The 14,146-nt window shown below is 37.1% G+C and overlaps 1 protein-coding gene across 5 annotated transcripts in view; it reads left to right on the forward strand.

Moving 5' to 3' along the window:
* LOC139466653 (CWF19-like protein 1) overlaps nucleotides 1-14,146 on the forward strand; it is a 411,301-nt gene that overhangs the window by 319,998 nt on the left and 77,157 nt on the right. For all 5 annotated transcript variants that reach the window (XM_071248237.1, XM_071248241.1, XM_071248239.1 and 2 more), the window contains one exon: nucleotides 1,455-1,534. In XM_071248237.1, coding sequence (XP_071104338.1) covers nucleotides 1,455-1,534 — 80 coding nt within the window. The remainder of the gene's footprint in view (nucleotides 1-1,454; nucleotides 1,535-14,146) is intronic.

The following is a 14,146-nucleotide window of genomic DNA, read 5'->3' on the forward strand; positions in this document are numbered from 1 at the left end:
CAAGTAAATATATGATATTTAGATTCAAATTTGGTGATTTAGTAATATATAGTGATATTTAGAGTATACCTAATTTTCAGAGGTAAGTTCTGTAATTTTGCTTTATGGATATATGGTATCACAGAACAGAGAATTTGCTACAGAATTCAAACCTGTGACATGTATTTGTGTGTGTGATATTTTGTAAAGTTTATTATCACCCGTCACAAAGTGGAAGGGGGATATAGGAATGGGTGCCGTCCGTCCGTCACATTTCGTTTCCGGAGCAGATCTTGAAAACCGTACCATATTTCTTCACCAAACTTGGCACATAGATAGATCTAGTGGTGAACTGGTGCCTTTTGATAGTTTGGGATTTTTAAAAAAGTTATTTTTTGAGTTTCCATGGCAATGACTTTGATTTAGACTGAAAATGGTGGTAGTCCTCGTATCCGGAGCAGATCTTGAAAACCGTACCATATTTCTTCAGCATATTTTGCACATTGATAGGTCTAGTGGTGAACTGGTGCCTTTGGATAGTTTTGGAAATTGTTTTTAAAGTTATTTTTCGAGTTTCCATGACAACAACTTTGATTTAGACTGAAAATGGAGGTAGTCCTCTTTTCTGGAGCAGATCTTGAAAAACATACTATATTTCTTTACAAAAAGGCCCAGTGAACATAGTTCACAGGAGCTAATGCATTGCACACACCCGACATGTCATATTGGCAGGGGATGTAAGTATTTCATGCTTGTTTGACTTCAAAGTGAGAGTTGATGAGGAAGGACATATATGCCCCTGTTGTATGTTTTGATATATTAAAGACTCTACATAGAACATCATTAAGATCCACATTGAGCAAATGTTCAATAATCATACCTGCACAGGTACTGTGGTTATGGTTGTGGGATCCAACATGGACGATTCCCCACAGGACAATTTCCCAGTATATTGTAACCAATAACATGATGGGATATGGGATTATCATTTTTCATATGTTGTTGATTATTAAGGGTATGTGTGTGGACATGGAACATGTACCCTATAGACACTCTTAAGGAGACTGATTACCACAGAATCAGGTAGAATAATGCAAAAACTTTTTACTGTGAATATTACAACATTGTTTAGTAGTTGACTGACCCGTGAAGATCCGGGTGAATAGGTCTTCAGCAACCCATGCTTGCCCTAAAAGTGACTATACTTGTTGTAAGAGGCGACTAATGATATCTAGTGGTCAGATGCATATCATTGTATCCCAGTTGCATAGATTGATACTCATGATGTCAGTCACAGGATTTTCCGGTCCAGACTTGACTATTTACAGACCACCGCCATAGCTGTAATATTGCTAATTGCAGCATTAAACAGCAAAACAAACAGAACTTTGTACAATTTAGTAGCAAATGACCGGAATAACAAATAAATGTTTGTTGTACTTTTGAAATCCAATTGAATGAATGTTTATTTACAGTGCAACCACCTGGTCCATGCTGGTTTTGTTTGGGAAGCCCCGATGTAGAGAAACATCTGGTGGTCAGTGTTGGAATGCAGGTCAGTGTTCATGGATGAGGTCATAAACTAGACCCCAGTAAGGATTCTTGATGTATATGTTATGTTAAGCTTAGCTTGTCAAGACCAATAAAGCTATTGGTGCATCCTGCCACATTTGGGAGACAGCAAATAGATTTTTTCAGGATTTTTTTTTACTTTTATTCATCTAGTGATATAGAACTTCAAGGATCTATCAGCTAATATCTGTTGATACTGTAGGCCTAGTTTATGTAGGACACAAACATGCTGTATTTTCAATGTAGAGCTTGGTTACCAGAAGATTTATCCATGCTTAATTGAATTGGTACCCTAACATGCAGCATGAGGTTTCAAATGTTAAATTAAGACGCTACCATCAAATCAGCTGTTTCAATTCATAATGATTTGATAACCTCTGATTAACCAATCAGAATGGAATAATTTATGGTTGAATATTATTTAAAGATTGTAAAGTAGATGGCCATAGAGGAAAGGAAACCAAATACTATAGGTTGGTGTTAAAGGAAACATATTGCTTGGTTATTAATCAAAATTTCCTATTTTTTTAGTTGTTAACTAGTATCATGGAAAGATTCAAAGACTTCGTAGCTGCATGTGTGTTTCCAAGTAAATATGATTCCTGTGAATGACCTACCTCTATTACATCATTGGCATAATCCTGTATGTTGGCTATCATCACACTATAAACATTTGTAGATTTTCAACAGAAGTCCTCTTCTCTGTCAGCTATTCATAATTAGTTGTGTGGATAATAGTCTTCTACTGCCCAATGCTCAGTTCTTTCCTCTGTGTGAGTCATTATCTGTGAAAACCTTCTGAATATTTTCTTGCACACTTTGGTAGTTTGTCACACTGTAGTTAATCTAGTATTTTCTAATAACCGTCATAGATACTTAGTATTATTTGGTGGATCAAGTTGAATTGATCTCATAAGTAGGTAATTGAGTAGTTTAGGTAATGGGGGTTCTGCCGCAAACCCACTGGAGCCGGATTTATATACCTATACCACCACTACAGGGGGATTTTTTTATGCCAAAATGATTATGCGATTCAACGATAGTCATGAGATTAAGTGAAATTGACTCTAGTTCACCACCACCTGGAGTCAATGATATAAATTTCTCTATTATTTTACAAATAGGCCAGATTATATACTCTTCTTGGTAATTGATGATCGTATTTGTTTGGTTTACTGATATAATATATACCTTGTGGTAATTCTCTCAATTTGATAATTTTGTCTATGAACATAAATGTTTTGTGTTCTTCATTTGTTGGTTTGACATTATACTGATATAATAATTTTGTCCATGAACATAAATGTTTTAATTCTGCATTATTATATATTTATGTAAGCATTTATCTAAATGTGATCTAATGATAATAAGCAATCTATTTTTAATCTCCAACCAGTTCTTTGGTTTTGGCACGGAATAATTGACGCGCTTGTTGCCTCCCCTGTTCTATGAACTTTTTTTTCTCGTCTTCGCTAATACCACTGGTCTTACGAGATTTTGATCGAATCTCCTGTTTCATTTCATTGTATTTGGTGAGTTCTGACAACACTAAACAAAACTGCTCCTCGGATATCTTAAAATCAGCCATTGCTGTCGAAATACGATCCTCAATGCTGTTCAACTTTTGCAACCTACGAGAAATGAATCTTATTGTTATTCCTGCCAGTCCAGAGACTCGAGCGGCTATTTCCATGCCGAGTACGATAGGCGCGGGGATTATAGTTGATAATAAACCAACACCTGCTACACCGAGTCCCATGCCAGCTGCTACAAGGGAGGTGTCAACTCCGTCCAGAGCATTCACAGCTCTGCGATACTTTTTATACAATTCAAGTCTCAACTCCCTCTCCATCTCTATTCGATGTTTTATGTCGCTTATTTGATGTAATCGAAATCCATCAACAGTATCCATCTTTTCAAATGCCTTATTGAGCGCCGGATATAAACTCACTGTGTATATTACGGTCATACAATAGTCTTTAATTGGTCTTGCTTAAATGTTTTGAGAGGATACATCAACCTTATCAAATTAATATTATACGGCAAGAATATCTTAGTAAGAGAAATACTACTACTTTTAATAATTTGGACCCCCTCGAGGGTTGCAATGGATGATGCTCCGATATGAATAATACTGCAACGTCGACGCTCGTGTTTCTTGAGCCATTTAATCGATAGACCTGGTAATATTTCGAAGGCATCTTCAGGTGCATCTCCGAACAAGACTTCAATAATAAGCGTAGAAATATTAGGTATTGCACTCAAGTTAACATTAATATCATCGAATTCAGTAACCAAATTTAAACTAACATTTTTTATGCCCGGACGACTATATAACATATGACCTGGGTCTTCTGGAAGGGGGGTGACTAACACACTTTTTCGTTTTATAAGGCGCGAGTACGATGCCACTATATATTATCTTAGTTAAATTATGTGCCTTACCCGTCATCACATTAGGTGGGGTAATGACGATATTCAGTAGCCACTCGATGTTTGCTTCGACCATAGTCCATTTATTATCACTGTTGAGAATAATATTGTACGAAGTGTTTTTATGGAGTCTACTAACGTCGACATCACTTAAATCTTCTAGATTACGTATAACTTACCATCGGTACCAGGTTTACCGAATCCTTCTGTGTCTCCAAGATCGGAAAGCGCAATTGTATTACATTGTCTGAGCGTTCCAGGGCCTGATGAATCAACCATTATTTATAATATGGAGTGTCACACTTAAGTATCCTATATGTACAGGTTGGTGTTTTACATCTAATACAGAAATTTTGAGGTCTGAAATAATACCCCGCTTTAATTTTTTATATTGCAATGTTGAGAAAGAGTCCGTTCTACCGCTATTGTATTTTTCATCTTTCACTGGAATAGATCTGAGCAGAGTTGAAGGACCCCGAGTTGAATATTATCCGTCGTACTGATCTGATCAAGATGGATGCACAACTCTTTATATGGAACTAAATCGGGTAATTTAACCCCCTGTGCTGATGTCTTGAGTACTGTTATATCTCCATCTGCAAATCCAAGTGTAATTGCTAAGTGCCTGTAAAGCTTGACATCCTTTTCTCCAGCTTTTAAAATCAGCATCCCATTCGACTCATTTTGTGTGAGACTAATTCCATTAGGCTTAAAAATTTCATCATTGAGTGAGCATACGCTGTAATACCCATCAGGTATAATGTGTTTTTTACTATTTATTACTGTCTCATTATTATATCTTGCAGCATTTATATTGTTCCATCTCGGGTAATATGTTACATCGCATAGAACGACTTCGTGTTGACCATCCGAGTTCTAGATAGTATAAGCAGTTGAATAGACTGACCATTTGTTATTCCCGGGAGTGTGACATACATATTAAATATACAATGATACTATATCATAACTTAAATATGGAATCGAGATACATTACTAATCAATCGATTATAGTAACTGCCTCTGGTTATGATTTTATCGTTAAATTCCCTGATATCTTTCAAAAATACACAGTCACGGCAACTAGCGATAAAATGGTGCACGATTGGTTTCACAATCCGATGCAATTTTGGCAGAATCAGTTAAACTTTGCCATATGGTGCATTACAGTACGCTCAATCCAAAGTGGACTACGTTTATGCGCTGGGACTATACATGTCTCCGAGTAATATGGAACTTAAGATCGGTCAAGTGATAGGTTATAATGATAAAATTGTTATTGCTACCGATCAACAAAAACCAGGTATAAATTCAGATATTAATGTCGAATTAATAACGCAAACAAACACAGGCGAAACGGGAATAGTCAAGCCACAGTTATCTACTATCGCTAAAACATCTACTGAAGCACACCCACAAGTGCCACCGCATATTGCGGCTAAAAATCAACAACATATCGATGAAAAAACAGCGCTTGTAGTGGGTGGAGTCGCGGCTGGTTTACTCATGATTTGGTTAAATAGTTCTTAGCAGATACGTACAGGAGCCCTGCAATTGCTACGATCAGTGCCCACAAGTTTTGACTAAGCCAAGTGGTGGTCTTAGCTAATAAATTCAAGAGCCAGGAAACAATACTCCCTATTATACCGGGAAGTGCAGCCGCGGCTTTCTCAGCGATGCTTTTAAATGCCTTTTTATCCACTCTTTTATACCATCCCTATTAGTAGGTGGTGTACCACCTGTACTGCCACCGGTTAACGGGAGAGTCAAAGTCGATATAATAAATCCCAACGCGGTTAAAATACTGGCAATTGTTATTCCCTGGTCTCTGAACAATGTTTTAATTTTATCGGCCAGTGTAGTGTCATCGTTGAGAACTTGATCGATAGTTTCTCGAATTCGACTGATTTGCGAACAAAGTGCCTTTCTATTACTGGAAGCAGCTTCGAGGCGGGCCGATCTTTCGTCTTCTAAGTTACGTAATCTTTCCGCTACCCGGCATCTACTGAACTCATCGCCCGCCAGTTCAAGTTTTGTTTTCTCATAAGCTATATGCTTGTCGATTTCAGATAGCTTGGCTATGTTATTGATGAGTTCTCCCCGCATTGTTCGCATTGCCTTGTCAAGACCTCGTAATTCCCTAAGACTGAACTCCGAGGATGGTACCTGTAACGTGGAATTATCAAAGTAGGCATCCAAGATTTCTCCGAGGCCGTCTTCGAGGAAGCTTCCAAATTATCTATGTTCAGTACGAGTTCAGTACGCACAGTTCGAAGAACCTTAGTAGTCTTCGCGGAAAGTCGTGAGTAGTCCACAAAACCTAATTTATCACGAACAGTGGTGATACCGTGTTTACCGGCTATCGTAGGCAAGGCTAGGGGCTTACGAGTACGAGAATTCATAAGATCAATATCCGGAGCGCCACGCAGTCGCAATATTTCTTTTCTATCTATCTCAAACATTGAATAGTCACGAACAATAGGACTATCATCTTTAAAGGTATTGTAATAATCATTGACGGGTGATTGTAAAAGTTCATCGTTAAGTTTCATGCCACCAAAGCTGGTTTCATCAGTACCCTCTTCGATTGTACTCGGGTTATCAAAATCATCTAGATTAATATTATCCATTTTTATATTAAAGATAGGGTACATATTTTCAATATAACAATGTCTTCGCAATACTTCAAGATCCATTAGGGGTCAAAGCAATTCGTCAGTCTGTAACTATAACTAATAACCCTCGTACCATAGTTCAGAATCAAACGCTTCTGGTTCGCTTTCCTAATCTTGGCGCACACAATGTGTTAGTTCCCGGAACTGTCCGACTAGCATTTACGATTATTTTGACTTCTACCGACGTTAACAGGGAGCCCGTTCAGAACATAGGTCGTGCTATCGTTAAGAAAATCGCCGTTAAAATAAGCGGTAATAAGGTTTTGAGTATCGACGATAGCGATGTATACTATTGTTACATGGAACCTTGGAGAACGGATAAAGAGCGGGAAAACTTACAGTACCAAGGTATTTGTAATCGGAACACATTGAGACTGCATGTAGAGTCTAGTGGTGATAGTACCGTCGTAAAAGATCAGGCCTTTGCCGACACATTAGGTAACCGATTCTATATTCCCCTAGACTTTGAATTACTAGATTCCCACATGCCTTTGTATCAAGCATCCCTAGGCGATAGGTTAGAATACGAACTCACTTTTAATGACTACGGTAGAGTAATCAGAGCTGCTGAAGATGCTAGCTATTACATTGACAATATCTCGCTGGAGTATGATATGATAACAGATCCCGAATTAGCCAGACAAATTTGTAACCAGTATACCAGAAGTTTAGCCATTTTGTACGATCGTGTGCTTCGACATCGAACGAGGAACAAATAAGATACGATGTGAAATATAAATCTAAACGTCCACAGGTTGTTGAAGGGTATTTAAATGGTGTTCGAGGACCCCTCCGATGCATTTAAAAGAAATACCGAGAAGTTCTACAATCCCAAGATTACAAAAGTAGAATTGACTATCGAGGGCGTTCCTAATCAACTATATAGCCATGCTTATGCAATTGCTTAGCAAAATGTGTTAAAATTATAGCAAATATAGCAAAATTGTAGCAAAATGTGGCAAAATTATAGCAAATATAGCAACTGCTAAGCAAAATTGTAGCAAGAAATAGGACATTAAGATTAGATTTTATTCATGAAGAACTGCGTAAGGAAGGACATTCAATTCAAACGTTTAAGGATGTCGAATCTGCCATGCACAAATACGTCCTCGTTTATGGAAAAAATCTTGACCCAATACCGAGACCAACAGTGAGTCAGTTTTATACACCGTCAGAGGAATAAAAGAGGCACGAGGTCATATTTGTGATAATTTGGTTATCAGCTGTTGCAATTTTCAGCTATACAATAACTACGCATAAACTAGAGTGACAGCTAATCAATAAATAACCAACTATAAATAGCCAAGTGGAGATGTGATATGATTTGCATTTAGACAAATGATATGATAGATGTATAAACCATGAATCTGTGCAGATTTACACTCATGGGTAAAAAAATTCAATGTAACTGACGCTGTGTTGATATTTACTGTGGAATACACTCTTATTACATCAGGTGCGGAAATATAAACTATACATGTTCTGTATGTGGGATAGGGGTCAAAGGTCGTTATTGTTTATGTAAGAAACACGGTGCTGATAGGGTCAGGAACCAGATTATTTATGCTAGGAAGAGAGATTACATCAATGAGGGGAATAGGTTGGGGAGAATAGGTATTTAGATATATGAAAAACAACCAATTAGACAAATGAATCATTTAGTATATATACCATTTAACCACAATGGTTTTTGTCAGAGAGTTGAAGGCTATGGCAAAGCAACGTGGTCTACGTGGATATTCTCGAATGAGAAAAGCTGAATTGATCGATTTACTCGGTTTGGAATACAACAAACCCCAGACTTAGAGAACTCAAAGCTCAAGCTAAAAACAGTAGGCTGAGAGGTTATTCTCGAATGAGAAGAGCTGAATTGATCGCTTCACTAGATAATAATGATGTTGATAATGTTGATAAAAAACAACAACAAGAATTAATATTTGTACCACATCCGCCGCCGTGGGTAAATATCTAAGAGGTTGGAAGATGGATATTAATTCTAATATGGATGTTAATGATGTTAAGTCGAGTAAAATTAACAAGGAGTTAGATGATTTACATAGTATAAAATACCAGCTGACGATTAAAATGTTATTGAGTAAAAGTAACACAGATGATAGCACCGAATATACTGAACCATATTTCCGTAGCAATCAAGAAGTTATAACAGAATCCGATACTATAAACGCATGATTAGATACATCAATTCAGAGGATACAGGAAACTTTAGAACGCTGGACTAATAGAGGTTCAGGTTGGGGTGTGGATAAAATCGATAGTTTATATTTAGATATAGCAAATTATATGCCCTTCAAAGGTGGATCTTATATAGATTTACCCCTGTATTTTAAGAAGAAAAAAGCCATAATTAATGTAAAAAATAAATCCGATGACTGTTTAAGAATGATGATAAGATCTGCATTGTTCCCCGTAGATTCTAAAATTGCAAATAGACCTTCTAGCTATCCCCAAAACGATGGACTCAACTTCGATGGTATAGATGAACCTACACCAATATCACAAATTGATAAGGTGGAAAAGCAAAATAATTTAGCTATAAATGTTATCGGACATTCTAAAGGAATTGTTGTACACAGGATAAGCTCCGCTCCGGAACATATCCCTAGAATCAATTCATTTTTGATCGAAAAAGATGGTAAATATCATTATACATGGATAAAGAGTTTAAACAGGCTATTATACGATCAAACAAAACATGCTAGAAAGAAATATTTCTGCGAAAGATGCCTACATGGGTACAGCAGACAAGACCTATTAGAAGCGCATAAAGAAGACTGTAGAGGTGTTGGACAGACCGCTATCAGGATCGATATGCCTAAAGAGGGAAAAAATATATTAAAATTTGAACATTATTGTAATCAAATGCCAGTACCGTACGTAATTTACGCCGACTTCGAAGCGCTTATCAAACCCAAAGAAAATAATCAAGATAATAATACGTACAAAACTCAAGAACATATTCCTTGTGGGTTTGGATATATAGTTGTAAGGTATGATGGGAAAACAAACACGCCCGTGATTTACAGAGGTCCCAATGCAGCGGGAAAGTTCTTAGAATATCTACATAATGAAGAGAGAATAATCAGGGAAAAATTATCGTGTAAGAAACCCATGTGTATGACGAGGGTTAATGGGAGGGCCTATAAGAAGTCAACGAGTTGTCATGTTTGTAACAAACCCCTGAATGGGGATTCCGTAAGAGATCATTGCCACGTCACGGATAATTATCGGGAAGCCGCACATAACGAGTGTAACTTGAAACTAAAAATGAATTCTCAAACAATACCCATCCCAGTTGTGTTTCATAACCTTAGGGGATACGATTCAGATCTCATCATGCAAGCTATCTCAAAGACCGACGGCGGTTTAATGTGCATTCCTAATAATATGGAAAAATACATATCGTTCTCGTTGACTAAAACTATACATTATAGGGACAAGGATGGGAAAGCCAGAATAAAGCAAAGTAATGGGCTAGATTCATAGACTCCGTACAGTTTCTGTTATCTTCCCTGGATAATTTAGCTAATGCGAACAATCCCGATGACTTTGTGATAACAAATCAATATACCAATAAGATAACTCGTCATTTGTTGCTGAGAAAAGGTGTATATCCTTACGAATATATGGATGATTGGTCTTGATTCAACGAAACTAAATAACCACCCCTTGAATCATTCTATAGTAACTTAACAGAATCTAAAATAACTCATGTCGATTATGAACACGCTCTGATGGTCTGGGATAAATTAGGTTGTAAGAATTTAGGTGATTATCACGATCTGTATTGAAAACTGATGTACTGTTACTCGCCGATATATTTGAGATATTTAGAAAGACATGTTTAAAACAATACGGCTTGGACCCTGCATGGTACTATTCCAGTCTCGGACTATCGTGGGATGCATTGTTGAAGAAGACCGGCGTAAAACTAAAACTACTCACAGATTACGATATGGACTTGTTTATTGAGAAAGGATTAAGAGGGGGTATAACTATGGTAGCGAAAAGATATTCTAAGGCTAATAATAAATAAGGGGAAGGATATGATCTGAGTAAAACCGACAAGCATATATACAGTCAAGTCTCGTTAATCCGACACTCGTTAATCCGACACTCAGCTTTATCCGACACAAATGATGGGAACCGATTGATTCAGTGCTATTTAGTCCCGTTAATCCGACATTCTCGCACTCCGACTCCGACACACCTAATTTGCAACGAATTGCCGAAATCACTCATTAATCAGTCTCGTTATATCTCGATGCCAACAATTTGTATAGATATTTGTAAGATAGCTACCAGCGATTTCGAAAAGAATCTATATAAGCTCATGAATAACTCAGTATTTGGTAAAACTATGGAGAATCTAAGGAAGCGTGTTGATGTTAAATTAGTCAGATCTAATGAGGAAGAAAGACTCAGGAAACTTATAGCCAGTCCGGCTTTTAACAGAAGCAAGATATTCGATAACGACTTAGCCGCGTTGCATATGCAGAAGAGTAATATAAAATTCAACAGACCGGTGTACGTCGGTATGAGTATTCTCGACTTGTCAAAACACTTAATGTATGACTTTTATTACAACGAACTTAAGAAGCAATACGGCGATAGATGCGAGGTGTTATATACCGACCCAGATTCTTTGTTGATGGAAATACAAACCGAGGATGTGTATAAAGATATGGCAGAAAAAATAGATATGTACGACACGAGTGATTACCCTAAAGATAATCCACTGCACAGCGTAGTAAATAAAGAGGTGTTAGGTAAGATGAAGGATGAATGTGCTGGGACCCCTATAGCGGAGTATGTCGGATTAAGACCTAAGATGTATTCTATAAAAAAGTCTGATAATGGAGAGATAAGAAAAGCTAAGGGTGTTAAGAAGTATGTGGTAAAAAGGCATATCAAACACGAACCATATAAAGAAGCATTATTCAACGGTAGAACGTTCAAACACGAGATGAACTCTTTAAGAAGTTACAATCATAGGATATATGGATTCAGAATGAACAAGACATCATTATCCCCCTTAGATACAAAGAGATGGATTGATAATGATGGTGTAACTACCTATGCTTATGGTTACTTAGGGTGGTAAAACCGTATCGTTGGGAACTATGAGCAACTCTTCTCGTACAAATGCCCTACCCGGTCCATCTTGAAGATAATAAAGAATAGGCTCTCCTTCTTTCGTAACCAATCGACTAATGTTACATGTTACATGTCTTAAGGGACCATATGGGATCGGTCGCGCGACGTAGGCCTCCTTTGAGTTCACCGGCCTGGTATAAATATCTTACGCTTACTCTATCCGGAAGTTTTTGTTCTTTGCCTCTCCTCGGTGCTGAAGATTCGGAAGTCACGAATTTCATTTTAATCGCATGGTTTCTTCCCTATTAATCTCGTTACTTCATTATTCAGCGCTGATACAACGGCTGATAATCGTGTCACCCATTCGGTTGATCTCAATCGTTCGGATTTCATTTCAAACCCATACTGATAGCCAAACAAACGTTCCTGCTAATGTCCTGTTAAATCTTTCGACGATTGCTTGACTACGGTGGGCCTCTCTTTCACCACACCTGATTTCGACATCGTGCTTTGTTAACAGTTTAGTTATTGATCCTATAAACTCACAACCGGGATCTACTTGAAATAGCTTAGGCCATGTTAGTGGTCCGCGACTCAGTGCATTAGCTACTTCTGTTGAATCTTTCGAGGTTAATGGCTCAGCCTCTTTGTATCGACTAGCCACATCCACTACGGTTAAAGCGTATTTAAAGGTTTTGCGTTTTACCTTATCGTGGGGAAGAAACAAGAGGTCAGCCTGATGAACTTCATTCGTTGTAAAAAATATCAAACTTCTTCCTCGGTATATAACGCGGTGCCGGTAAATATATTTGCCACATCGCTTGTTTCTTTAACCAATCCTTGGTCACATCTTTAGATACATTAGCCGCAGTGGCTAATTATTTATTGCTCCTACACCTTTCCAATATCCTTGTGGACTATAGTAAATTTTATTCATTATTAATTAATATTGATGTTTCTTTTAACTCTTTCATCACTGGCTGCCCCAGAGTTATGTCCCTTGAAACCCTGCAGTCCCTGACAGTGACAAGGCCTGCACACTGGCCTCCCTGGCAGTATTATTGGAAAATCACACCATCATTTTTGATACACTTTTTCTACCAGAAACTTGCTTTTTATCATATACCATTGTAAAGAGGATTAAGTATACTTTAATATTCTTTGTTGTTATTGTCTCTAACCTTTGTTATTTTCTAATTACAGGTGTTTACAAGTGAAATAAAACTTGAAAACACTGAAAAAATGAAAACAGACAATGAATTTTGGCTCAAATTGTATTAAAAATCACAAAAATAAATCACAGATATAAGGTAAACATAACACAGTGGTTTTGTCATCTTGGACGGCACAGGTAATCCCAGGTGTTACAGGTAAATTCTCTTCATGCACATCTGTAAACAAATAAACAAGTTTACAACTCTTGGTACTGACTTTGTTTTCTATACTGATGTCACATATTACTTATGATACACCTACAGCCTCTTAGGTAAACTCGTTAACACAGGTAAACTTGTTAACGCAGGTAAACTCGTTAACACAGGTAAAAACACAAATATTTGATTTATTTTGTTCTTTTTCAGGATTTGAAACAAAAATTAAGTATTTAAGTTTTTAAAAAGTAATTTATCACATTACCTGAACATTGAACCACAGCTACTGTACGAATGACATCACATGGAAGATATCACAGATTGATCTGAAGAGGGAAAGATTGTAAAAGGACAGAAAGATCGTAAATTCAAGTTCTGCAAATATACAAGTTGTGATAACATATTTACAATACACTGCTATTTACAATTGCATAATAAATTAAATCAGTGCTTTATTAAATCAATTAATAAATGAATAATTTTTACAGTTACTAAAATTTAAATTAAGATGTAAAAAACAAGAAAACAAACATGAATATAGAAATAAATTCTATTCAAATTGAGCGAAATATAAGGACATACGACAAACTGGCAAACTACAATTCGGATTGCGATCAGAAAAATAAATTTAAAAAAAAAGAAACAGATACGTCATGCCACTCACCTTTGTTGTTGTTGTGATCGCTCGTTCACCTGTAGGCTGCATTCTCATTCGTCGCACTGATAATCTGTTCAAACACAGAATCATTGTAAAACAGTTGAAAAAAATCAATAGCATGACTCTTCACTCACCGTGTCAATATATATATTCTTGAGTCCTTCAAAATCCCTCATGTCTCCGACGTTGTGGTCCCTCTGCCACTCCCATTCTTGAAAGTTGGCGGGGGGGACACCTCGTCGAAACTGTCAAAATCTTCACCAAAATATTCGCGAAATTCCCTCTCCCCTTCGCTTAAATTATTCTATTCAAACACATTATTATTCCCGATAGAGTCGTTGTTAATC

The sequence above is a fragment of the Haliotis cracherodii genome, unplaced genomic scaffold (assembly GCF_022045235.1).
Source record: "Haliotis cracherodii isolate W230 unplaced genomic scaffold, xgHalCrac1.p SCAF_19, whole genome shotgun sequence".
NCBI classification, from domain to species: domain Eukaryota; kingdom Metazoa; phylum Mollusca; class Gastropoda; order Lepetellida; family Haliotidae; genus Haliotis; species Haliotis cracherodii.